The sequence below is a fragment of the Plectropomus leopardus genome, chromosome 16, assembly GCF_008729295.1.
Source record: "Plectropomus leopardus isolate mb chromosome 16, YSFRI_Pleo_2.0, whole genome shotgun sequence".
NCBI lineage: Eukaryota > Metazoa > Chordata > Actinopteri > Perciformes > Serranidae > Plectropomus > Plectropomus leopardus.
In genome coordinates this window covers 31,559,077-31,586,441 of record NC_056478.1, presented here as the reverse complement: position 1 = coordinate 31,586,441, position 27,365 = coordinate 31,559,077, and the positions used below count along the sequence as shown (strand labels likewise).

At 42.5% G+C, this 27,365-nt stretch overlaps 1 protein-coding gene across 1 annotated transcript; it reads right to left on the bottom strand.

The window, feature by feature from the left end:
• Positions 1-1,197: 1,197 nt before the first annotated feature.
• Positions 1,198-26,654, bottom strand: meis2b (Meis homeobox 2b). The gene is made up of 12 exons (XM_042503627.1): positions 26,643-26,654; positions 26,137-26,369; positions 25,415-25,556; positions 25,178-25,228; positions 24,767-24,817; positions 24,517-24,663; positions 19,868-19,982; positions 10,792-10,931; positions 5,107-5,183; positions 2,255-2,313; positions 1,897-1,986; positions 1,198-1,256 (listed from the first exon to the last, which is right to left on the bottom strand). Exons 1-12 carry the CDS (start codon positions 26,652-26,654, stop codon positions 1,198-1,200), a joined length of 1,176 nt encoding a protein of 391 aa, XP_042359561.1.
• Between the last annotated feature and the right edge of the window lie 711 nt (positions 26,655-27,365).

Below are 27,365 nucleotides of genomic sequence, written 5' to 3'. Positions count from 1 at the left end.
TTATGCTATATACTTGTCCCTATACAAATAAACATGAAATGAAAACAAAAATGTGTGTGTGAAAGTGCTTTGAGTGGTCAGAAGACTAGAAAAGTGCAATACAAGTGCAGGTGCATCTTTTCAAAAATAATAATATTACGTTACTTATTCCTCCCAGCAATCTTTGTTATGCGACTTGTTATATTACTTTTCTGCGACAACCAACAGGATTTGTAACTATGTCCTTTCTCCTAAAAATTCAGACCCGCATGTGCTCCTCAGTGAAGCTGTCAGGGTCGTCTCCTTAGCCAAGCAAAGGCTAAATAGCTTTTTTTTTTGTTTGTTTGTTTCATTTTTCATCCTGCCAGTTCTCCGTTGTCTGTGATCAGTATTTTCCCAAGAATCAATATTGGAGAGATGCATTTTTATCCAGCACATATCCAACCACAAGCTTCATTAGTTTGTGTCTCTTGTAACCTGCCGCTGTACACCATTAAGATTAGTTTTAGTTGTTTAACCAGTAAACAGAGGAGGGCTCCTCTGTGGGGTTTATTTACTGGAGCTTCATAACGTCATGCTGTCGGTCTTAGTAAGTGTTTCAGGAGGATTGAGGTTCGTATTTTTTCTAACAGTGGAAGAGTCTTAATACCTGGAACCACACTGGTTATCTTCCTCTAAACAAACTCAAAGTATTTGGAATATTTCATTTTCCAAACTAGCTTGCTGCTTTGTGACGTGCATGCTTAGTGCCATGATTAGGAAAATCTGCTGAGGTGATTGTTGCTCAACACCTTCACACCAGGTTACATTGTATGAATCAGAACAAAGTGAATCAAATAGCAGACAGCGTACTTATCACTGATTACATTCCTACTGATAGACATGAAGTCAGAACAATGAAAACAAACATTTGTTGTTTCACAAAGTTGTAAGTTGTAAGATTCAGGAATGATTCGTTAAGAATACAAATCTAATGAACCGTGTGCTGACAGGCTGCTGCCTTAAAATCAGAGCAGGAGGACAGCAGCCAACAGACGACTGTGAATAAATATTTAATTAAAGTCACTCCAACAAACATCCAGGCTGCACAGTCATGTTCCTGTCTATATCAGACTGGTCAGGACGAGGACAGAGAGGGTGACTGGTTCTGATAAAGACAGACAGAGACTGGACTACTTACTTCACCCTGTGTTTGAGGCTGGCCTCAGTGGAGTGGAGTTACATGTAGTGCCACTGCCCATCCATGCCCATGTTCATACCCATGCCACCCATCGGCCCTGCAAGACGAGGACGCACAAAGGCAACATGATGACAGAGCACTGACAACACGCACGGGACATCATGCTGCTGGACCGCAAAGTGAACATAAGCTTCAACACTAACAGAGGAACCAAAGTGTCTTCATCACAAAGTTAAAGGCGGCATAAATGGATTTAGACCACCAAACATAAATCACCAGGGGTGAAACTTTGATTTGGGACAGCTGTGGCTCTGAGGAAGAACAGGTCGTCCTTGAACTGGAAGGTCAGCGGTTTGATCCCCATCTCCTCCAGGCAACGAGTCAAAGTATACTTGGGCAAGATACTGAACCCCAAATTGCTTGCGATGCTCAGAGTGTGGTTGTGTATACATGGCTAATGAGTAGCAGGTGGCACTTTGTTTGATGGCCTTACCCACCAGTGTGTGAAAGCGACATGTAGTGTGAAAGCGCTTTGAGTGCTCAGAAGACTAGAAAAAGTGCAATACAAGTGCAGTCCATATTACGATTTCAAAAAGTTTTCAGATAAACAACCAACCAGCCTGGTCATCAACAGAAAAAAACATGGCCTGTTCCCGTGCTGAAGTCACCAAATACCACTTTCACGGCAGTATGATGCACTGCTGGGCAATGTCAGCCATGTGAGAGAGACTGCTCACCTCCAGGTCGCAGACCCATGTGCTGCTGCCCATCAAGAACAAAGCCTCCCATTGGCTGGCCATCTGGGCTGTAGGCTGTACCCTGACTCACTGTGAGAGGAAAGGAGAGGAGAGGAGAGGAAAGGAGAGGAGAGGAGAGGACACACTGTGAGAGACAGATTTACAGTCACTGCTCTAAAGCGAACACCCCGATGCTCTGCATGTCCCTCACACAGCCTACAGGCTAAATGTTTAGCAGTGGCTCCTCTGTGTTTCCCCCTGTGCTCCGCTCTGTGCTGCAGCGGATCTAACAGGTGATATCAGGAAAACGAAACAGATCATGTGATCAGTGCAAACAGTGACTGAGCTGCAGCTTTACCTGCTCTGTTGGACTGATCGATCATAGGCTGGACTATTCTCCTCCTCGCATTGATAAACCTGAAAAACAAAGGACATCATATGAGGTGAAGAATCACTACATTTGGAGTGAAGAAAAAGCATTCATGAAAAAAAAATCTTAAAAAGCCTCCACATGTAGATGCAAGTGATTCATACAGTATTAGTGTAATTTTATTATGTTGATCTATTATGTACACACAGCTGTCCGTCCTGGACGAGGGATCCCTCCTCAGTTGCTCTTACTGAGGGTTTTTTTTTCCTGTTAAAGGGTTATTTGGGGGAGTGGTTCTTTATTTTATATATATATTAAGATCATTTGTAAAATTTGTAAAAACAGACATTTCATTTCTTCTAAAAATGATAAAAACAAAAAAGAAAAAGCTAAACATCAGACAATGGGTTTTATTTGCCATAAATATTTGGAGTTCTTTTTTAGATGTGTATCATTAATCAATGAAAATATCCGGCATTTATAAAAACTGTCCCTTGCATATGGCATCGTTTAAAGAAGTGGAACACAGTGTGTCTCCTGGGATTTGACTCATAATCTAGTTTATTCCTATTGACATAATCCAGGCCCTGTCTTTAAAAAAAAAAAATATTGATTTGGCGTTGGCTCTTTAGCCTTAGACTGTGCTGATGAGGCTAACTGCTCTGCCGATGTTTTGCTATCGACACCACACGATAGATCCAGCACACAGGCCGACGCTGAGTTTGCATGATTTGATTTCTGCATTGGTTGGAGCCTGCTCATCTTCCTGATGTATTACTTGTGATTGATTGATTGTCATTTGTTGTTGAATGGATGTGTTACACCTCTGTTTTAATGCATTTATTGGGCGTACATGAATCACCTGCTGTTTTGGCTAAGTCTCTAATGTCTTGATCAACTTCAGGCACCAGGAGAGGATCAGTTCATCTGGATTCTTCTTATGAACCGATGTGGAGTATAGCTCCTTGTCCTTTTATGCAGTGATCCATGATACAACATGTATTGAATTTTGCACCTTGCACATAGATAAGGCCCTTTGCACCATGCACTTTATGCCATACAGTTTACACCACCACTGTTACTACACTTAGTATGTCCTCTATATGAATTGTTGTATCTTTTTTTTTTTTTTTTTTTTTCCCTTTTTCTTTCTCTCTTGATACTTTTATTGTCTGTTACCTGCCAAGTGAGTGTGGATGTAAATGAGCAGTCCTGTTAACTTCTGCATATATACATTCGTATTTTACACTGATGTTCATTAATATGTTGTGTCCCTTTTAAATCAACATTAAATTAAAATAAATTTAGGTGGGTGGCGGTGTAATTAAGCCTGTTGGAAACTGATACACCTAAAAGCAAACTCTTTGCTGGAATTCATCTGAACTGGACTCCTGCAGAACTGTACCCTCTGAAACTAAATCCACTCTGTGCAGCTGTGTGATTGGACCTGTGTCTGCTTAAGCTGTCTACACACGACCTCAACATGTTTTCATCTTTTCTGTCATACATGTAAAATGAGGCTGTGAGGAGGATGTGGGTATCTCCTCTTTAACCTCTCCAACCTACAGCTGTCTCTCAGTTTTCACTCCTTTTATCCACAGGCCTGTAGTCACTGCATGTCTCAGCCACGCGAGCCATGGGTTGTTTTGTTTTTTACGATAGGCATGTTTGAAATGTTATCATTAAGCCTGCCTCAGGGGTACTAAACGTGTGAAGACAAATTCATGAAAGACCATGTAATTAGGCACAAATCGAAAATAAATTGCAAACATAACCCAGAGATTCTTTTAGTCAGTGCACAGCAGGTCAGCTGTTCATTCAAAAGTGTGAAAAATACAGGCAAGCACACATTTCAACATAAATGAAGGATACAGTTTCAAAAAATGTAAAAATTAATAGATATTTACTTCAGTTTAACATGAATAAACTCAAAGAATGCACTCTAAATAAATAGCCGATTGTTTTATATATAAATAACAGACAGTGACATCACCACTTGGTCTGAGAAGTGCCGGTTTTATGCCTTAGGTCTGACATTGTGGCTGTTGCAATGTTGTTGTTTTTTAAAGCGAGAAACAACCATATTTGGACAAACGGGTTAAGCTGTGGAGGACTGAGGGGCGAATCTCACTGGAAAGCTGAGGACACTATCAGCAAATGGCCTTAATAAAATGTAAACAGGTGAGTTATGTAAAAATGTATCCCCTGTACAGTTCATGGAACTTAAAATTAGCTGTAGTGACCAAACCCGATTGTTTTGTTTTTTGTTACCAGGCTGTAATTATGTTTATTTCTGCTGTAAAGTTGGACAGTTGAACATGGAGGTGTGTGGGGACTGACTCTGGTGGACCCGCAGCCTCATGTGGACATTAGAGGAACTTCCATGTTGGCTTCATGTTTTAGCCCTAGAGGTTGCTGCTTGGTCTGTTGGTACTTTACTATTTGCTAAACTGTTAGGAGGGATGTACAAAAATCAAACACCTGCATTTCTCTGATACTAAAGACAGGAATGCATTTGATTTTCACGAGTCTACATCTAGAATGATCACAAGCCCATCTTTTATCTGATTTTTGAGGAACCTGTTTGGACATTATTTTTTGGTGGCAGTCAGAGATAGCCCAAATGCTCAAAAGAGGAAGTCACCTTCAATCCAACAATATGACATCTGTGTCTTCTGGACTAAATGCTGACTCTGTTTCTGAGAGTCAAGGCTGAGCTGAAGATAGAATATGCTCTCTAAAGTTAAGACATGTTTGAATAAAATGCCCTTTCCAAAGCGAAGACACAGGTTGTGTGTGAGTGTGTATGTAGGCAGTCAGATCTGCTGTCGGTGACTCACCAGTTGTTCACCTGGAGGATGGTGAGGCCTGTGTCTTGTGCTAGCTGCTTTTTCTGTTCCTCTGAGGGGTATGGGTGCTGTTCGGGAAAAAAAGATAAAGTCAATAGTTATAGCTTGACGCAGCAATGATTGGGATCCAAAAATATTCTCAAGCATTTGGATGTATGTTTTAAACCTGTTGATTTTCTTAAAAAAAAATCATGGTGATCCTCTCTTAAACCTGCTTTCAGAAACATGTGATGTAGCTCATGACCTCCCACGAAAACGTATACCAACGTAAAGACTTCATACACAAATGGCTTGACTATGTGAGAAGAATCAATTTTTTTCTGGGAAATGCAAAGATGGGACCACCTGCAGAATGGTAAGACCCACAGGCAATGACAAACATAATCTAGTTATAGTAACCATGACAACCAAGTAAAATACTCATGATCACTAGTGACTAGTTAACTATGAAGTGTTCAACAACCTTGACATCCTCTAATTCATAGCCTGCCAACATGACACACTGGGCACTGTGTTATCTGCCGCACTAAGACGCTGACCAAACCCAATGCTGAAAAACACTGTGACTGTGAACAACAAATAACATGATCACCACGCGTTCACAGAACGGTACACAGATTACAGCAACTACAGGTCAAACAACTTCACTGGCACATACTGAAGAGGTGACCCTGAATAGTAGACCTTTTGACAATTTGATTTGACTGATGAGACTGTCAGTGTCAAGAGTTTGACAGGCACATTGTCAGGAAAATATATATACATATATGGTTAATGTCTGATTTTATATGGAATTAATTGGTTTCTCCCAATAAATTACAATTTATCATATAGTCTTTTATAGTCAGAGCTCTCACATAAGAATGTTTCACTAGCAGAGCACTTCATATTTTTAATATGTATTTATTTTGGCTTCCACCAGTCAGGGGTATATGGAGCTGGTTTGGCCTTAAGTGCAAGCTCTTGTACAACTCCCACTCAAGTGTACTCGCGTTCTCTCTTATTTGCAGTTATTCCTGGAGGTGAGAGCACAAGTTGGCAGTGGAAAACGGCCAAGGTTTGGCCCCACCAACACTTCACCCTAAAAGCGCGTGCCATTGTGTGACAGTATTTGACATTATTTGACACTGGTTGACAAACGATCGGGTGGGATATAAAGAGCCACAATGGTGGCTTTTGTTTGGGGCCCCGTTAAGGTTAGGCCCCCTGTCAACCCCCAACCCCTCCTCACCTTCCTCCGGCCCTGATCCTTTCGCTGACTCTGTGTGTGCGTGTGTGTGTGTGTGTGTGTGTGTGTGTGTGTGTGTGTGTGTGTGTGAGACAGTGGGAGGAGGGCGGCAGATGGCAGACAGAGGTGATCCTTGTACAGGGAGCAGGGTCGCGGGCCAGTCCCCATTCTGCTGCTGTCAGACCAGCAGCCGCCTCCTGTGGTCAGCAGTGAAGGATGAGCTTCCAAACACTTCATTTTTAAACTGTCTGCCAGACTGAGTGCACGGACGCACACACACACCCACACACACCCACACATCCACACGCATATATATCATCAGCTATATCATTAGACTTGCATATGCAGACACTCATAAATGCACATTCATACACAAAGAAGCTCAAACAAAAGCATCCAAATGCAAATACAGCAGCGTCAGCAGATGCACTATATCATACAGCCGTGAGTCTCAACCAGGGAAAGCATTTTACTGAGGAGTTGAGAGTCACAAAGACTATGTAGCACTGCTACACACTATCAACACACACACACACACACAGAGATAGAGAGAGAGAGAGCGATTTGCAGCGTTTTTGAGATTATTTCAGCCTAAAATTCCTGATTTCACAGTGGCTATTGTAAAAAATTGCAATGCATGTTTCAATATTTTTAGACTTTTTTGTTGTTGAATAAGTACTAAAGAGTCCAGTATAGTAAGTATCAAAATTGAAAGCAATTTGCTCTAGTGAGGATAAAGTGCAGCGCTCTGAGTTTGTGATTTATACAAACCCTAATCATGTACATTTATTTCACTCACTTTGATTCTGTCAGCATGTGCATTAGATGTGGATGCAGCAGCCTCTGTCACTTTGAGCCATCTGTTCATGTGTCAGTCATTCTGCACCTGTGTTTGTGGTAATAAAGTGTTTATGTTCCACCATAACACTGCACACTGTACAAAACAGTTTACCCCTGCTGTGTGCAGATCACAAGGGAACACTGTGCTGTCTTTAGCAATCATTTATTGTGAGCTGTTTATGTTGCAGATGTCTACATCTTCACAACCAGGAAGTGAGTTTGATGGGTTTATACAGGGGACTGCTGTGACTGCTGTAACTCTGTTGTCATCCCGGGATGCCGCGACCGTCATGGTGGGATGGATGGTTAGTTTAAGAGGAAGGAGGCAAATGGTAAGGTGCAAGAAAAAAACATCACATTCAGATGGGAAATGAACGCCTGACCCCCACATGAAAGTTCGGAGTTTGTTGGATAGATATATATCACAGTGTTCACAGCGAGAGGGGGCGGTGAAAAGGTTGCTCACTGCACCTGAACCCAACAAGAATCCGTACACCAGGGAGTTCCCGCTCAAGCTCAACAATCCTACGAGTTCCAGACCACAAAAAGACGTGTTTTCCCTCACCTGTAGGAGCTTATCCACAGCCACAGTACAGGTGACTACTCCAGAGCACCTCAACGCTAACCAAGGAGGCAGGGAAGGAGAGGAGGGGCACGGAACAAACAAAACAGCAACCCACGTCTCATACTCCCTTTCCTTCCATAAGTCTGGCTTATACCCAGTCTGTCCACAGTAAGACTGAGGAATGTCAGGTTCTTGTCTGTCACCAACACTGATGGGCAGTAACGCGTTAGAAGTAACGCGTTACTGTAATCCAATTACTTTTTCAAGTAACGAGTAAAGTAAGGGATTACAATTGCAAAAATAGTAATTAGATTACTGTTACTTTTCTGCAAGCAGGCTGCGTTACTGCGTTACTAAACCGTGATTTTGTTTTGTGAGACTGTCTCGTGACAATGACGTATGAGCGGCGTGACGTCTGTGGTAAACAACAGACGTGTAGTGATTGTCGCTACCCGATCAACAAGACAACATGGAGCGCGGGAAAGAGCAGGACTGTGCAGCATTTAATTCTTGGAATTATCGACATTACTTTGAGTTTGACTCGGTTAAAGGTGACAAAAACATTAGCGTCCGCTGTACACTGTGTGTGGGAAGAAAACTTTTATCTACAGCGAAAAATTCCACGTCAAATCTGAGCAAGCACCTAGCAAGCCGGCACGGGAATGTGAAACTCACCGAGAATCCTCCGTATCCCCCCACTGACATGCACGCTGAGGCTACCACATCCAGTTCCACCGAGCGAACCTCCGAGGGCCCTTCTCCTGCTAAACAGGTGAAAATAGACTTAAGACCGACAGGGCTTAGTGCCGCTGAACTGAAGAAGCTCGTCGCTGGCTATATTGTCGAGGACATGTTGCCCATTTCCACTGTAGACTCTGAATCGTTCCGACGCATCGTAGAAAAAATACCGACCAAAAGTGGTGTGAAGCTGCCTAAATGTTCAGCAATTTTCTTCAAGTCAGAGACTGTTACATTTCATTTAATTTTTGCTTGATGCAATGTGCATGAAGTTAAAGGATGAAACTCATAAAACAAGTGAAAAAAGACAGTTTCATTTGATTCAGTTTTATCTAATGGAATATGCAGAAAGAATAGAATTAGGCTGAGAGGTCTATTGCTTTATATTATATTCAGGTTGTGCATCATGTTTTTGAAAAGTAACTAAGTAAAGTAATTATGAAAGTAACTAATTACTTTTTGAAAAATAAGTAATCAGTAAAGTAACGGGATTACTTTCTTGGAGAAGTAATCAGTAATCAGTAACTAATTACTATTTCCAAGTAACTTGACCAACACTGGTCACCAACATGAGGTCAAAGATGCATGTACCCTGGCCTTTACAGAGACATGGCTCAGGACGGACTCCAGCTATGAATTTGCGATAGACGGGTTTAGTTAGACCGGTCAACCACGATCACCGACAGGTCATGGGGCCGTGGAATATGTCTCTGCACAAATGAACACTGGTGTGAAACTGTTGTAGTGAGACAGAAACTATGTGCCAAAGATGTCAAACTGCATAGATCTCTCTGAGCTCACTTTTCAAACTGTGCAGAGACTTCAGTTGCAGTCTTGAGACACTTACAGTCTAATTTTGGGTGACTTCGATCACTGCTCGCTGAAGGAAACCCTGTGGAGCGTTTCTCTTTGTATCATCAGGAAAAACAAGATACTTGGCCAATGTTGGACTCTCTTAGAAATGCTTTGTATTGAGATGGACAGGTTTTATTTCCATTCAGAGGTAGAGGAAAAAATATTTTTGTGAAGTTGTGTTGGTACTCTAAGTATAATTGACAGTTTCAATTATCTTACAACAAAGATCCTTTGTTGAAAATTCAAAAAATTAGGGATGTATGATTATATTTGCATGTCATCAGTATTCAAAAGATGTGTTACATTATTAAGGTGTCTTGAATGCATGGTAAACACATAAGCAGGTGATTAAATATTTTATCTCAACTGAGAAATCACATTTCAACTGACTTTGACACTTGTGACCTCGGTGGATTCCAAGTTTGCTTCCCAAACACTTTGGCATCAGTCCTTCAGTGTGGATAAATGCAGGGTTGCATGGAAACCAACAGTTAGGAGCAGGCTAATGGGCCGGTAATGAATAATATAATGAATCCAAACCTTTCACAGCTGCTTTCTCTATAGCTTCCTCAGAAGGAGATCTTTGAAGGGTCTTGAGAATGGACAAAAAAAGCAGGGGTCTATGGCTGGTGGAGGACAGAAACACCCCCACAACGGCCTTCCAGCCCCGGGCCTCACACCGCAACATCTGACAAAACATAATCCCGCTCTTTTCACACCCTCAACCACTGATGAATGCTTGATCGCTTGGGTGTTGCAATAGGCCTTTCAGGGGCCAAAGTCCCCCTTGCACACTTTTCATAGACACATCCTGCCATGGCAAACACTTGTGCTTAACAAATTAGGCCTGAAAAGGGGACTGGGGAACAGAGAGGAGATAATTCAATTATCCTCCTTTTTCATCTGGAAAATCTAAAGGTGGCCTTTGGAAAGGAAGGGATTACTCAGAGTACAGGACCTGTATGGGCCTTTTACAAACTAGACAACTAAGGCGTTCGAACACATGAGTGGGAGAGTTACAAACACTGCTGAGACAGCGGCAGTGCTATCTTTTGGACCTTGGATGAAAGGTAAAGCGCTCCTTGTGTGGATCTGCTTGGCCCCTCTCAAAGACCTGCTGTCCTGACCAAAAGGCCTCTGAGGTTGATTTCTGTACAAACCCTGGACTGCTGTCTCAAAGGACCACATCTATTCAAGGACCTGCAGACATGATTTTGGCTTTGCTGTGTTTGCACATAAGAGAAGAAAGATGAACTCAGTTTCATGATGCTTTCTGGAAATCTAGCCTGGGCTCTGTGCTGGCTGCGGGCTGATGGAGAGGCTGTGGTTAGACAGCAGTCATGTTACTGCGGGACTACAGAAAACACAATCCATAAAAAGCCACAGCTACATGTGACATGTACAGGAGGGCAGCTGAACAGGATACAGGTTCAATTCCCATTCCACTTACCGTGAGGTGCTGGAAGAGCCACGCCCGCATTATATTTGTGGCCACTTTAGGAAAGATGCCTCGTTTCTTCTGCCTCTTCTTGTCCTGGTCATCCTCGTCTCCTGTGCCCGGTGATGCCAGGCTGTTGTCCAGGGCGTCTCCTATGATCAAAGCCGAAAGGAGTCACATTAGGAGAAAAGCTCTAATTTTGCCCCATCGTCTCCATGGAGGAAGCTGCATTCCTCTGTGGCCCAGCAGCAAAGACTCTTCCTCTCACCTCTGCGTGAGTCGGCAGCCACAGGCTAATGAAGAGGAGTTTGTAGTGCGGAAGCTCAATAAAAGCACAAGCTATTAATTCAATCTGAGCCACACATTTGACATGAGGTAATGAGTGCAGGAGCTGTGCGCCTGACATCAAATAATCAAAGTTCAAACTGCAGTCGAACTCAGTGCTGTGCACTGTTGTTTCTATGTGACATCTGCAACACTGATCATCTCCTCAGAAGTCAGATGAGTGAAAAACAAAAACAAACTCACAGTCTGTGAAGAAGTGTGAAGCCGTGTGCTGTTGGACTGTCAGATCTCATGCCTGCCTATGGATCCTGCCATTAGCAGCATCTTTGTTTGATTTCAGAGCTGGCTGGATCGTGGCAGGAGGCTTCCTTTAATCTGAAATTTCCGCCCTGCGACCTAACTCTCTCCATCTTGCAACACAAGGGCCACTGGGCTCCCGCTCCCTCTCTGCCATTAATTGTGCATCAGCCGAGATGATTTACTTTTAACAGTGGTGGTTATTTTTCTTGCCCTGGAGGCAGAGAAGCCTTGAAAGCTTGCCTGGAGGGCATGTGAATAATGCATCTGAGAGACTCCTCCCCCGAGGCGGGACAGGAACCCTACTTTTCTTAAGATTTGCCCGAGCATGTCTTTTTGTTTTTAGAGATGCATCAATCAAAGAGGCCTATATGAGCCACAGTCATGCATAAATATTTCAGCTAATGAATATTGACATTAAAAAGGATGCATTCTGGGTCATGGGCTCAGGGGGTTGTGGGAGTTTTGACGGATGGTGTCCAGCTCTGAGCTACAGACAGGGTTCACACTGCTACGTCCACTGCACTTCATTTTGTTTTGTGAAACCTCTCCTACAGCCTGACCATTCACCTACTGCCTCACTGTTTATTTACAGTTTGGAGGTCATGAGCAAAGCTGCTGTCTTCCTACTGACCTCAGAATCACCACGCACACACATTACAGCTCTGAAACTGACTATCAGGAAAATCATCAACAGCATCCTGCAAATGCTGACACAGTCTCTATAATGGGTCAGGACAAAAAATAAAATAACCTTCAGATAATCTTTAAATCTGATCAAGAAACCAGCTCAGAAGAACACAAGAAGCGTTGAGCAAAAAATGAGCATCAGTCATTTTAAAGAAAATGACAACCAAAAGAAAAAAGGTTCAGTTCACTCAATATATATAACGGCATTAACCAAAGAGATCATCATAACAAACAATGACTTCAGTTTCATATTTCAGTGTGTGTATTTGTGTATTTTACATTTTCACATCATAACTCTACAGTTCATATGGGATGATATAAATCATCATAAAATGTAAAACAAGAACAAATTAAAATAAAATAAAGAAAATGAAGGAAAAATATCAGAGAAAGAAAGAAAAACTAAAAAAAGAAACAAAGCGAGAAAGAATAAAAAGAAACAGAAAATGAAGAAAATAATGAAATTCAAAAGAAAAAAGGAACAAAAACAAAGCAAGACAGAAAAAAGAGCAAGAAAGAAAGACAAAAAAGAAAATAGAAGCGATCAAGCAAAAAGGAGGACAGCATAAAACAAAAGAAAGGAAGACAAAATGATTAAAAGAAAGAAGAAGCAAAAAAGAATGAAAGAGAAAAATAATTAGAAAGACAGAAAGAAAGAAAAGAGGAATATAGGACTGGCTCGTCCTAATTATACATAAGGAAGGCCCGCTGCTCTCCCTCCCCTCCTCTCTGTGTTTGAGCAGGAGCCAGGCAGCAGAGAGGAGCGCCGCAGGGCAGATCCTCCGCTACACTAATCGCTACTGACTGTTCCCCGGCAACTCGGCCAATCTAACCAGTGTGTGACGGTGCAGTCTCAAAGTCATACACCCGTGCAAGTCTCCCATGCCCCCCTTCACTCCGCCCCCCAGCGCCTGAACGCGTGACAGAGAGAAGGTAGGTTGGGGGGTGGGGGGGCATTACCGCAGGGATGGCTGGAGTGTTGCCCCGGGGCCCAGGAGAAAACACATACAAAAAAACCAGCACCTTAAGATATGAAGAGTCTTCCTGTCCTCTTTGGCCCCCGCACCTTGCTCAGCCTTCACACACACACACACACACACACACTGTTTTTCTTTTCTGTTCTGCTTCTTGCTGCACTGAAACCTTCAGAGGCTGTTGAGCTCCTGATCGCAGCAGAAATCATCTTAACATGTGTGATGATGAAAGCTTTCACACCGGAGGTGTGGAGGTGTAACACTGCACACCAGAGCCAACACTGATGAGTGGTATATTTTAATAGAATTGTGTCTTACAAAAAATAATATTAAAGCTTTGCCACAGGGCTAACCATTTTGTATGTATGTATGGCAGTCGCCTCCATTACTGTTTTATTCTTTTCTATCTCTTCATTTAGTTATTTATTAAATACAATTCCATGTCTTGATTTTTTTTTCTCATTTTCCCTGATACTGTAAATGTAATATGCTCTTTGTGCCGCATGTGTTTACATGTGGGAATAACTGAGGGTAGGATCTTTACATTTGTATATTTGCTTGTATTTCCTCAGCTCGTGCACAATGTGTGCTCTGGGTGTGATGCTGGTGGAGGCAGTGTGGGTGACTTGTCCATAAGACAGAGTGCAGAGCAGCAAGCAGAACTGATTGCAGCTCTCCCAGCTGCATCACTGATGCAAAGCCAGCATGGCCTGTCTAATGAGCTCAGCAGGGCCTGATCCATCATCAGTGACACCTCCAGGCTCCTCCCCGTATTAGACATGATAAACAGCTCTAAATGGATTGGTCTGGACACTTTTCAGGACACAAGGAATCCTCTGTATGAGAGACTGAACATGACCATTAGAAGCTGTTGACGGGGAGATGTTTAAAGTTAGGCGGTCTGCACGCTGCCAGCACAGAATGGCAGCGACACTTTCTGTTTGATTCTCCCACCAGCGATGCACTGAGCAGCTGCACGTGTCTGTAGAATACAGAACATTTCTAGGGATGCAGGAGCACTCTCTGAATCCACTGCCTTTCACTACGAAATGATTTATCACACTGAATGTGACTCTTGGGCTATGTGCAAATATGATGCAAGTACATACATACATGTGAAAGTGTCATTTGGGAAAACCGGAACAATTCACAGGGCATGATATTGAGCTTAACCCTTTGAAACCTGGGCAAATTGGCTTTACTTCTGTTCAAATCATGGGAAGATGGCGGTAAGCAGCTTAAGAAGAAATAACAAAAGAGCAAGCAAGAAATTAGTAAAAAGTACAAATAAATTACCTAAAAATTAGAAAGAAAAAAACCCAGAAAAAAATCACACAAAGGAAATTACGTGAAAAAACTCTTAAAATGTATAATAATTATGTCAAACTATTTTACTCATAATTATAAGAATAATAATATAATATAATAATTATAAATAAAGTTTTCTCAACATTTCCCCTAGCCTTTTTAGAAATAATTTTGTAATTTCTTGCAATTTTCAAAACATTTCTCAGCAAGTTGCTCATTGCCTTTTTCCAGTGCTTTTGAGAAAAATCAAACCAAATTGCTTATGGTTTAAAGGGTTAAACAATGTGAAAGGTGGCTGAGTGCAGCACAGGAAAAGTGATGTTGATTCAGGTTTAAAGGGTTAAAGATGACAAACAAATACCCTCTATAACTCAAACTTTAGTCACTCTAAATCAGAATACTTCCCCAATTTGTTTAGGCCCTTTGAGGCTTTGTTAGAGCTGGGGACAGACAGGAAGACGGAGACAGAGGAGGGACGACATGCAGCACGGGACGCAGGACACAACGGGCACGTTTTGAAAAGCGTAGGCGTCATATGTTGATTCCAACACAGAAGAGAATTGATGTTTTCTGGAATTAGGTGAAAAAACATTTGTACATACTTTGCTCAACTCATTTTCTGTAACCACGGTGACTTTGACATAAATGCTTAGCAAGCTAGCGAGCTAACTAGTAAGCAGCGGTTGAAATGGTACTTTTGGATGGAGGGGAGAGGATGACCTCATCAGTCTGTTTGAGGAACATCATGTGTCCATCATGTATGGTACGCAAGCTGTAAAATGGATCAGTTACATTTCTGATTATAATGTGCTACAATCAGAGCAAGTGCTGAGACTTTGGTAACAGTTCAGAGCTGGTTGTTTATTAAGCGGTTTGGCTGATCAGTCAGTGCTGATAGAACGTTTTACAAACTACGGTTATTGGCCGAGCTCGGCTCTGATGGCGGCCAATGGCTGAGCAGCCTCCACTTGTTCTGCAGTGATGTTGATCAGCGAGTGGAGCTGATAAAAGGAGGCTTTTGTACAGTGTTGCCAACTCCTCTGTAAGGGAAGCAGCTATTGGCTCTCCCAAAAGTAGCTGGATGATGTAATCAACTAATTTGCATAATATCAAATTCAGAGAGAGGCAAATTTAATAGAAAAGGCTGACCAGGTAGTTTACAAACTATTTACATATTTACAAACATTTTTGTTGCTATATAACTATAATGTTTTTTTTTGTTTTTTTTTTTCATTTTTAGTGACCTAATGAATGTAGAACAAAACAAAAATGTGGTCCTGTGGTTAACAAAGAACTGACTGAGTGTGTGAGTGAGACTGACTCAAACAGAGTGAACCGTGTCAGGGATTTTGGGGTGTTAAACTAACAGGTGTGGATTATTTAAAGAAAAACACAACGTCTCTGCTGTAACTGTACAAAATCATGGTGATTGATTGGTCTTAAGCTGTGCAGGCGTGATTCATTTGCAGGGCAGGCGGCTCTTGCTCAGAGCGGTCCCAGAGTCCACTGCAGGCTGGGACTGTGGGGCTGCTGGTCAGACTGGCTGCATGAGTGCTGTGTGAGTGATGAGGAGGAGGAGACGGCAGCCGCCCTCACTGTACCTGGCTCCCCTGAGCTCAGTTGTAATGTGTAACGCAGAATGGTATATGTTAGATGCTTTTTGCAGAGCTTTATCCACCTAATCATTCCCTAAATGACCAGAAAAAGTAGCTTGATTTCTCGCTGGTCGCGTTTGATTAATTAAGTCACCAAGGGGGTCTGGAAAATCGCTAGATATAGAAACAAAGTCTCCAAGTTGACAACACTGCTTGTGTGAAATGATCAGTTGGTGCTGCTCCAGAGAGAGCTGCTATGCGACTGTGTCTCTGTCACTACGTTTACATGGTGTTAGGAAAAGTGAAATTACTGTGTTAGTCCTACTAAAACTGGACTTTTAAAATACATAACATGTTAGTGTGACTGAAATCATGCTAAGGTGAATTTCTCAAAGTCAGCAACACAACAAGACAAAGGTATCAACATGGCAAGTGTTGGAGCAAGAACCATGAATTTTTGGACGGACAAGGAGACCAGTCTATGTTGTGTCAGCTGAAGGAGTTCAACAGTATGCTAACTTGTTTGGTATCTGACGTAACAGGTCAACAGGATGAAGGTCCAGTAGCAACCAGCTGAAAGGGGACATATCTCCACCTGCCATGTTGGAGTCAGACATACTTCATTAATGAATTTGCCCCCACTGCTTGTATACTGGGACAATGACAGTAAACCAATAAAATGGCCTAATGGAGCTATTACTGTAGCTCCACTTTACTGTGCATGGAAACATACTGACTGTACTGTTCTTCATTTAACTGCAAAAGTTGCAGGGCCAAAGTCTGTGACTGTTTCCTGTTTCATCTTAAAAGCCTTCTAGTGTGCTACGGTCTGGTCCTACTCTGGTTTTGGACTAATGTTGTTGAAACATTTCTTCCATCCACAGCATGGCAGATGGTAAAGCTGCGATGTCATTGGCATGTCAGCACCTCCACCTCCCCACATTCCTGCCTCCTGCCTCCTCTGGAAGTGACAGAAAGAAATAACACATCCTGTTCCTCACATTCCACCTCTCAGTATGAGTATGCAGGAAATTTCTGAGGTAGCTCCCACTGCCTTTTCTTTTATTTAGGTCTTTGTGATGGACACCCCCCACCTCAAGCACATTCCTGGGGGAGTATCCTGTATGGATCCTCAGCGTGTGGTTAGCTGGAGCCCAAAGCCACATCACCACCACCACTTTAGTGCTCCCACATTATGCTGGATTTTTAACACACTTCCAGTGTGCTGATGAATTTGCATCACTTTTCAACTTTCATCGTCATTCTGACAGAGGAGCATTTTGAGGAGTTCATGGTAAAATTTGTCATTGATATGTTGAAAAAGTTGGAATTTAGTCTCTGTGATCTCTGTTTGATGGAACTCACAAAGTCAGTCTGAATGTCGTTCGCTCTGTCACTCAACCTGGGGATCCTCCCACATGACTGGGATTCTTCCACTGTCTTTGGATAAATTCATCAAGATTTAAGCTGTAATCTCAAAGATTTGAGTTGCTGCTAAGTCACTATCAAAGGAGTTAACACAAAGGTGACTGAGCCTATGATCAAAGTATTGATATTTTAATATTGTTTTTAATTATCATTTAATGCATTTTGCATTGTAAATACATTATTTTTTAACCACTGAGTTTTGCATCTTGTTTATACTGATTATATTGTTCTTTTTTGCTTTATTTATCTTTGATGCCCCTTTGCTGCCGTCATAATGCAAATTTCTCAGTTATAGGACTAATAAAGGAATAACCTTTTTTATCAGTTGGCCTTAATATGTATGTGGCATTTTCTCAATCATGACTTTGGGTGGTAATTACAGCATCACCATGTGGCTGTTCGGCGTCATATGTCTTAAGAAGCATTTGCACATTGTTTCCAGTTATTGGGCCAAATTTCATGTTTCTAAATCATCTAGCTCACAGCCATTTTAGCCCCAACACACAAATAATATCAATAATAGTATAAAACCTTGAGGTCTTTCCCTGCACTCACACTCACATCTGTGACCTCCTGAACAAAGTACTGACTTAGTAACAACATGTGATGATATCTGTCTGACAACATTATTACAACTCTGCAGGGGTCATCTACCTGCTCTAAAGAGATTAGCATGATGTGCCACTAAGTGTCCTTCCTTTCCTGTCAGTAGCTGTGTTAGGGAGCAGGTGGAGGGCCTGGGCAGAAGCAGCAGACAGCATGCAGCAGATCTTGCAGCTCTGATCGCTCTGCCCTCTCCTCTTCCTTTGTTCCACACACATAAAGTCCTCTGTCCTCAAATCCCTGCAGGGGGCATTCTGCACTCCCAGCCCCACTGCATTCTCTTCCAGGTCAAAAGGCCAGGGATCTTGGGTTTCCCCCACTGTTGTTTAAAAAAAGCCAAAAGGAAAGAAGCTATTCACTCACTGGCCTTTCTCAGCTCGCCTAAACACAGCGTGTCTGGATGCTGTTGTATTAAGATCTATAGATACACTCTGTGTGTTTGTGTGTGTCTTATTAAAGCAGAGGAGCTCAAATCATGTTCACTGTGCTGGCTGTATAACCAGCAAGTTGATGTGATGTGCCGATGTGCTTCTGATTGTCTATTAATCCCCTGAGTTTCTCTTGTCTTGCAAAGCATCCTCCCATTGTTCTCTGCTCTGCTCTGCTCATTGATGCCTGATGGGCCAGGTTGGAAAGTTGTGTTAAAGTCCATTCTATTTTTACTGTGCCCAAAGGGGAGAAAAACAAAAACAAGCCATAAAACCCTTATAGCCTCCAATTAGCACATCAGAAATCACAGGAGGTGCCGCAGCACCAGGGTGACAAATGGAGGAGCAGGCAGCACAGGAAACAGGTAAAAAGAGGAGTTCTGCAGCAGCACCAGAACCTGTGACCTGCAGCTCAGAGCCCACATTGACTGCGACATCTGCATCAACTGACCTTCTGAGCTTTATCTTATTTGAAGTCTAAGGCCACAATTGGACCAGAACGGCACTATTTGAAAAAAATCGGCATTAATCTGATAACACTGTAAGAACAATTCTCGTGTGCATGGATCTGTAAAAACAACCAAAAACACTGTAGTATACAATGCAAGCCAGTCCAGTGTCAACGGTGTAACTTTGTAATACAACACTCTGGAGCAGTTTCAAAAGTTTGCGTTTTCAGGCCCCCAAAATGCCATTGTCGTGTAAACGAGAGGCCAAACTGCAACAAAAGTTTCATGCAAGACCCACATTAGGGTTATATATTTTACTGCCAGTAAATTCCAGAAAAAACAATAATGCGTTAGTTTGTCTCTTAATTAAACATGTTACTGTATTTTAGAAATACTGAGGTCATTAATTAAGTCCTGACCATTTTTTTCTGAATATTATTTAATATCATAAAAGTCTAAATGCAGTTACAAAACATTCCCTCATCTGCCTCCACCAAATCCTGGTGGGATTCAGACATGATCCTTCACTTTACAGCTTTCAAATGTACACATAGTTAATGTTAAAGAACTGGAATTACTCAGGTCAGTACTCAACACGTGCTTTGTTTTCTATAGAGAACACACATACACAGCCAAAAACTCAGCAGCTCAACCTGCCTCACTAATACATAGTCCCATTTTAAAAGCAGAAGCAAACAAAAAGCTCAGTGACTCCCTGCAGCAGCTGGACTTTGTAGTTTTTAGTGAATGTTATTCAAACAGGAAGCAGCGTGTGAGGAACTTTGTTCAGTAGGTTACAGTCCTCACCAAACCCACAAGATCTGCTGTTATCAATGCACCGAAGATAAAGTGATTAGATGAAATAAGTGCATGAACTTTCTTGAAACGACCCCTGCTACACACACACACACACACACACACACACTCAGTCAGAGTCGGCAGGCAGCAGAGGGCCTGCCTCACAGAGAGGTCACATTAAAGTCAAAGCTTTGATATCAAAGAAGATGCAGGAGGCCTGCGGGCGCTCTTACCGAGTTCACTGGTGTTGTCGCCGCTCTGAGAGACGTGTCCCCCGCTGGACGGTCCTGGGGTGCCTACCGAGGGCGTGGAGTGGCCGTCGTCCATGTCTCTCCAGGACGAAGGGTTCTGAGAGGTCATGCAACGACCCAGACAGTAGAGGACAGGAAATAAGGGGGAAAAAAAGGAGAAGAGGAAGAGATGAGGGAGGTCCAGCAGGTCCAGTATTATGCAATGTCCCAAAGACACAAATACAGCTGTGTGGCGGGACTAGCACACTGAGACAGCAACCAGACCAGCAACAACCTGAGACAAGGACAACATTACCATTCTGTCCAAGAAAAGGGCTGAAGTGTAGCTGAATGTGAAGAACAGTATGGTGAGCCTGCAGCATGCGGACACCCCTGCGTCCCGCCTGTCTCTGTGACCCGTGTTGGGGGGCCAGCCTTTATTTATTGGGCTGAGTGGCGGCCACTCAGACGGCCGTAAGCTCCGAGCAAACAGCAGATCAACCTCTTCAGCCGCTGTGCGTCAGCTGTTTGCCGGATGGCGATCAGAAGAAGAGCTAAGCAGATGACAACAAGACGCACAGGGACAATGGCGCAGTGTGAAGGAGGCCTCTCAGTGACGGCCCCGCTTTTCTTATCCAGCCATCCAATAATTACAACTCCTGCTACTCAAACAGCTACTCAAAGAGGCTCCATGTGTCTCCACGTTTATCAAGCTAATGAGGGTTTTATTTTTCAAACACATGCCTGTGAAAACCCAGCAAACAGGAAGGCAGTGAGTCTACGTTCAGCTTGCTCAGTCAAACTGTCCTCTCACTCTCAACCATGTCGCAGTCCTGCACCTGAACACCAGCAGCAAATATTACGGCAAAGACAGCTATTCGTGTTGTTAACATGTACACAGCAGATACTGTGAATGGAGTAACATCAAATCAAACTGGGTATGATTGCACCAGTATCAAGCTGCTGGCAAGACAGCCAACTTCCTACTGACTCCCAGTTCACACACATCATAAAGCAAAGACAAAATGAGTTGAAGTGTTAGCAGAAAAAACACATATTTGAATTTGTTGCATTTACTGGAGGATTTGTTCCTCTGCCACACACGTCTGGTAGTTTTTCCTCATATGCTTTGGCTCAATTCTTGAATGAGATTTTTTTTTAAGTTTGTTTAAATCTTTGAACAATTAGATTGTTCTTCACAACAGATTTGAGTCTCACATGCAAAGAGTAAGTACACTTGTCATCGTAACTAACTGCACATAACAAAACTGATGAGCTGATTCTCAGACTGTCACAAACACTCGCTCACTGCTTAAGACATCATGTGCAAAATGATCCATTCGATGATCAACATCTGTCAGACATAATAATAAATGAACATTTGACACCTGGTAAATTGGCAAATGAGCTGCCAGGTGACAGACAAGGAATCACAATCAACCAATCCTTTTTGTTTTGTCTGATATTTTATATCTGGTTGAATTTAGGTTGTGACATCGGAGAGCGAAATTCGGTGTTAGCCCAGCATCTAATGCCAACATCGACATGTACAATTCTGACCACAGGTATCTGATATCTAGTCAGATTTAAGCTGTTGCTAAGAAACCAAATCCAACAACTTCCAAACATCTCCTGATGCCAACATCATCTTGTGCTAAAACATTAAGTGGTGAACTCAATATCTGCTTAAACATTTGAGTATTAACTTCGTACAATGTGACATTCTAGTATCATAGAAGTTGCCTTTTACCAAGGGTTAAAATCAGAGTCTAAAGAGCTCAGTGTGATACACTGCAGCATCCAGCCAGACAAAGACACACTCTAACAGGCACTCTATAGAAACTATACCACGCAGTTTTGAGGCTGAATGTATTTTTAATAACTAAAAAATAACCACAAATCTTTGATCAATATATTTATAAACAAAATCTGCAAATCTTGAAAACTGGACAAGCAAAGTGCTCCTGAAACGCTCCCAGTGTGGTGTGGCACAGCTGCCATGCGAACTGCCCCCGCCTTACAGTCAATACTAAGGAAAAAAATAACAGACACAGCTGACTTATTCATGTCATGGCTTTCTTTAGTGGATCACAAAATATATGTTTTTAGAATTAATCTGCAGAAACTTCATGTCAAAATAAGACCAAACTTTCTTCAGGATGTCAGTTTTTGGAGCCGTGAATATTTATCGTATTTTTATTTATTATATGTTATATAGTATATTTATTTATTTATCCTTTTTAACACAGACTGTTCCTGCAAACTTGAGGCTGCTGGTCGGCTAACAGGAGGGAGGAGTCAGCTTTCAAAGACGTATAAAACAGCATACAGTCACACACATGAACACAAAATACTGGGCCGGTCAAGTAGTTTGTGAGATCAGCTGCAGACAGACGGATACACACACACACACACAGTCACATGACCAAATACATGAGCTCCTCTAGGCGATAAATATCAGAATACAGAAGACTAATAATAGCTCTCAAATTCCTATGTATTTATTTCTTGTTTGAAATGATACAAACAGAGCGGTAGAGCTTTCTTCATTCCAAAATTTAGAAGAAAAGACTTTTAATTAAATTCTCTTAAAAGGTGACTAAAATTGGAACCTGATGAAATAAAATCATATTGCCAGATTTCTGCTTGCTTTGAGAAATAAAATGTCAGGGCTCAATGAGCAAAATGTAAGTGTTTCAAAGCATCAGTGTCAGCGCAGAGCACAAACACAACCAACAGAAAGTCAAATGATGTTTTACACACAAGCACACCTGTACATTCACACACACATGAATGATGAGCAGATCATGGTGCATACAGTGGTTAACATGCATGTTCGTTACACAGCTGTGCATGTCTGCGTGCCCAGAGGAGAGCTGCACATCCATTATGCAAGAGCTGTTAGGAGGAACGCATTACAGCAGGAGAGTGTCCTGTCACATCACTGGTGGCCTCACACACACACACACACACACACACACACACACACACACACACACACACACACACACACACACACACACACACACAAACTGTGTTTTGTCACTCAGTGCAGAAGAAGCATCACAAATTGTTTTCTGGAGAACAAAGAGAATGTGTTGAAGTCAATCCTGAGAGTTTTACTGAAGCTGCAGAAAAGATTTTATCTTTCCAGTCAAAATAGGAAAAATGTCATCTTTGCAGGTTAAAAAAAGACACTCCAACAGCACGTCAGTCAAGGTCTCTCAGCCTCCTCTGGCAGCTTCAAAAATGTGGCCACAAATTTCTCATGACCCCATGAGTTGCCATGCACACCTGTATAAGGCCCAATTTCTATTTTTTTTTTTTTTTTTTTAAGAAATAGGAGGGAGCCCTGAAATTAATTAGACAGAAATGAGGATTTAGATTCAATCCGTATACTTTATATTCATATCAAAAATCTATCTATTAATTTTAGAAATCTCACAAGAGCCCATTTGCAGCAAGCAGCAGCTCCCACATGCTGAGAACAGAAGTGGAGGTCACCCATAGGACATCAGTGACACCCAGCAAGGAATCCCAGAGAGTAAAAGTGCAGCTCAGCTTACAGAGAGCACAGAACCTGCAGGATCCTCCATCAGATCCAGAGGGGACAATCAGTGAAATACAGTGTGTTTCTGCACAAGGTCCAGATGAATGTGTGAGTGAACGCTGCTGCTGTAACTTTGAATCACTCCAAACACTCAGTCTGCTTCTCTGAAAGTGAACACAGGAGCCAAATATGGGAGTCTGCGTGAAGCGCACAGGCAGGGGAACGGCTGACAAAGAGCCCCCACCACTCACGCCAATGCTGAGATGGACCTGAGCCCAACAGCACACACACCTCAGCTGCACTCTGAGCTATCACCATCATCACCATCATCATCAAGCTCGGAGCTGCCAGATGAACAGCAAACCATGAGATGATGTTCAGTGTTCTGATGTTAAAGGCGAAATGAATTCAGCTCTGCCGTCCTGTCACATTCACTGTCAGTTGGTAGGAGTTTGTAACAACAGGCTCCTGTTGAGGAACGCATCATATTCCACTGAAATAAAGTGTGAAAAATTCCTCCAAACAGGGATTTTTTTTCATATTTTTTTTTATTTCATTTTTTTTCCATAAGTGAATCATTTTTCGAGGCCTGAAAACGTCAAATTCTCTATTTACTGATTTTATATCATTAAAAGAAAATGTAGAAAAGTAAGGAAAAACAGAGTAGCATGAAAGCATATTTTTTGTCAGAGTTATTGTAGCCTTTAACCCTTTGAAACCTGGAGCGACATCACTTTTCTTGTGCTGTCACACCGATGTCTTTCCAAAACATGGAGAAAAAAAGTGACTTAGTAAGAAGTGTTCCACAAATTGCAAGAAATTAGTAGATTTAAAAATGACTTTAGAAACATAGGGAAAAATGATCATAAATACATATTTAAAATTAAAAATATTATATTTTTGAACCACTTTTTCCGGGTCATTTTTGTGTTTTGTTGTTGGTTTACTCATTTTAGGGTCATTTTGTTGTAGCCTACCTTTGAGTAATTTTTCTTTGAATGTTTGGGTCATTTCTATCTTTGTGGCCTTCTTATCATGTTTTTGACAGAAACTACAATTGGAGATGAAATGAGAAGAGAAGCTGCGGCTCAGAGAGACTCACGTGCTCAGTCAGGTTGGTGGAGGAGCCGGACAGGTCGTCGAAGTCCGACTTGCAGACGTCCCGCTCCTCTATGACCAGGTCGATGGGCATTTTGCCTTTGAGGCAGCTGATGTAGCGGTGGCAGAAGTTATCACACAGCTCGTGAACCTGCGGGACACTCTGAGTGAAACTCTCCAGCTCTGACTGAGCAACAGCGAAGACTGAAATCATCTGAAGATGTGAGCACATCTGACAATTACACATCACATACCTTCTCTAACTCCAGGAGGTGAAACCGGAGGACCTGAATCGCCTGGATCATCTAAAAAATAAAAAAAACAATTAAACAACAACAACAACAACAACAACAACAATAATAATAATAATAAAATGCAAATGCATGTATGGATAAATAAAAACACCAATGGCCTACAAATATTTTTGACTCTTTAAAATCACCCTTCAGAGAATAGTAAAACATGAAATAATTGTAAGGACGCACAGCATGCCATGATAATAATAATAACTGCGTGCATTTGCTAATCACCGACATGAAAGAAATATTGTTTGTTTTATTACAAAAAAAAAAAAAGAAATGTGGCCGGAGGCCTGATCTGCCTGAGGTGGTGGCGGGAACAAAATGAGAACGAAAGCGAGAAGAAGAAGAAGAAGAAGTGCTCACCAAGTTATCCAGCTCCGGGTTGGAGGAAAATAAAGGTTTTTCTGCGCGGATCTGAGCACAGACACAAAACCGAAAGCGTCAGTTTGAAACTTCACATTCAGGACGGATCATTGTTCATCATTAGGGTGCCAAACATCACAACAGGCGGCTGCAGGCTGCTCATGGCTACTTTTTTTTTTTATCGTGCCTCTTATTTAAAATGTTGCCCATCGTTTAAGCTCCGGGGTGTGCCCCTACCTGCTTTGCGAACACTGCTATGTCCTCATTGAAGGAGTCGGAGGAGCAGACGTCTCCTCCCGCCACTCCGGGCTCGCGGGGTGTGCAGGTCGCCAGCTCGCACTTCTCGAACACCAGAGCCAGCAGCGGGAACAACGGGTGTCTGCAACACAGAGCAGGGGCCCGGTCACTGACAACCAGGCCTCTGCAAGGGCCACCAGAGCCGGGCCTGGTAACTGACAGCCAGTCCTCTGTATGGACCACCAGAGCCGGACTACAGCAACATTCATTCAGTCACATGTAAGCAATGCGCCGCTGCGCGCAGATCATCCAGCTGTTCACACATGTGAAGCAGAGCAGAGGCCTCTGAGCCCTGCTCTCAGCAAGAATAACGAAAATAATAAATACATCAGCATCGAAAAATACTGCAGTAATTCATCTCATGAGCGTTATATTATTATCATTTCAAACATAAAAGTGGTGATGTGTGCCGAGCTTTCTGCTCAGTGACTCCGATGCAATCAGCTTCAGTGAGAATTAAATCAAAACCAAAACACTTTAAAAATTTTTATCGCCGCATAATAAAAATCTGCACATATTATTATTATTATTATTATTATTGTTGTTGTTGTCGTTATAATCAGTATTAATATTATTAACATTATTATTATAACTACGATTATTATTATATTGTTGTTGTTGTTATTTTAATCGGCCTGTTGTTGTGAGGACTGTATGCACACCCGTAGATCTGGTCCTTGTCCCTCTTGAGCGCGTCGTTGACGGCGCTGCCCATGCTGCTGGGCATGATGTTGTGCGGCGCGTGGGCTCCGTAGTGCTGGGTCGGGTGCGGGGGCGGTCCGTGGTTCAGGTGGTGGACCTGGGGCAGAGGCCGGGGGGCGTGCGGGTCTCCGTACATGGGGGTGGGGACTCCGACTCCGTCCATCGCGCCTCCGTAGTGAGCCAGCTCATCGTACTGGGTGAGAGGTGGAGATGACATGAGGGCACGTGAAGAAGAAGAGGGGGTTTATGAGAGGAGAACCTGGGACACTTTTATTCCTCTTAAATCTCGATGGTACTTAACAGGACTGCAGGCCTCAGACTGGATCTCTGTGCGCACCGGGACATTCAGAGACCACCTGCTTCATTAGCATTTGGTGCGTATAAATTCATATTTCATGCATTTATGAAATAACAACTTTGTGTAAACCATTTGAATAATTACAAATCAACAGTAAATCACATTTACCCTTTGCGCCATCTCCGCGCGCGCTCTCCAGCTGTGTAAGAAAAGTTTGGGGTTGATAGGGAAGGTTAGATCCAAGAGGTTAAAATCCTGTCCTGCAATGTCTCATGGAGCGGATCAATCAGGACTGAGGTCAGTCAAACTGCATTTATCCTCACGGGATCGACACGCGCACCGGCACCTGGCGACCTGCTCTGCGGTGCGTCTTCAGCTGTAGGGTTAGTGTGAGAGTGTGACGGTAGTCCCGAGCATCAGTGGATCAGTCCGGCTCAGTCCTCCGCTCTCACGGTGTCCTCATGGCCATGTCTCCGCGCGCCACGCGCACTCTCCGCAGTTTATAGGAGCGCGCGGTGATGTGCGGGACACGCTGATGACGGAGCACGGAGGAGCATGACGGGGGGGCCAGATCCGGCCTACCCGTGACAAGCTACCGTTTTAAATAATGTCTTCCGGTCAGTACTTTCAAAATAAACCCGGGCGACTAAATCTTACCTGTGTGTGCAGCTTTGTGTGTGTCTAGACATGTTGGCTGTATGAATATATGATTTATTTAAACCTTTGAACCCTACGCTAATTTGTGTTTTTTTTTTTTTTTTTTCAAAATGTGGGGAGCCAATGAGAAACTTGGAAAGAAATGATCTACAAATTGCAATGAATTAATAGATTTAGAAAAATATTTTTAAACATTTTTTTAAAAAAGGATGGATTTTTTAAATTGCTACCAAT

Excerpts from the sequence above, each read along its gene's own strand:
- meis2b (XM_042503627.1), bottom strand. Across the intron at positions 2,314-5,106 it reads ATCCTCCAGGTGAACAACTG|GTTTATCAATGCGAGGAGGA; the intron begins GTGAGTCACCGA and ends TTTGTTTTTCAG. Across the intron at positions 1,987-2,254 it reads CGATCAGTCCAACAGAGCAG|TGAGTCAGGGTACAGCCTAC; the intron begins GTAAAGCTGCAG and ends TTCCTCTCACAG.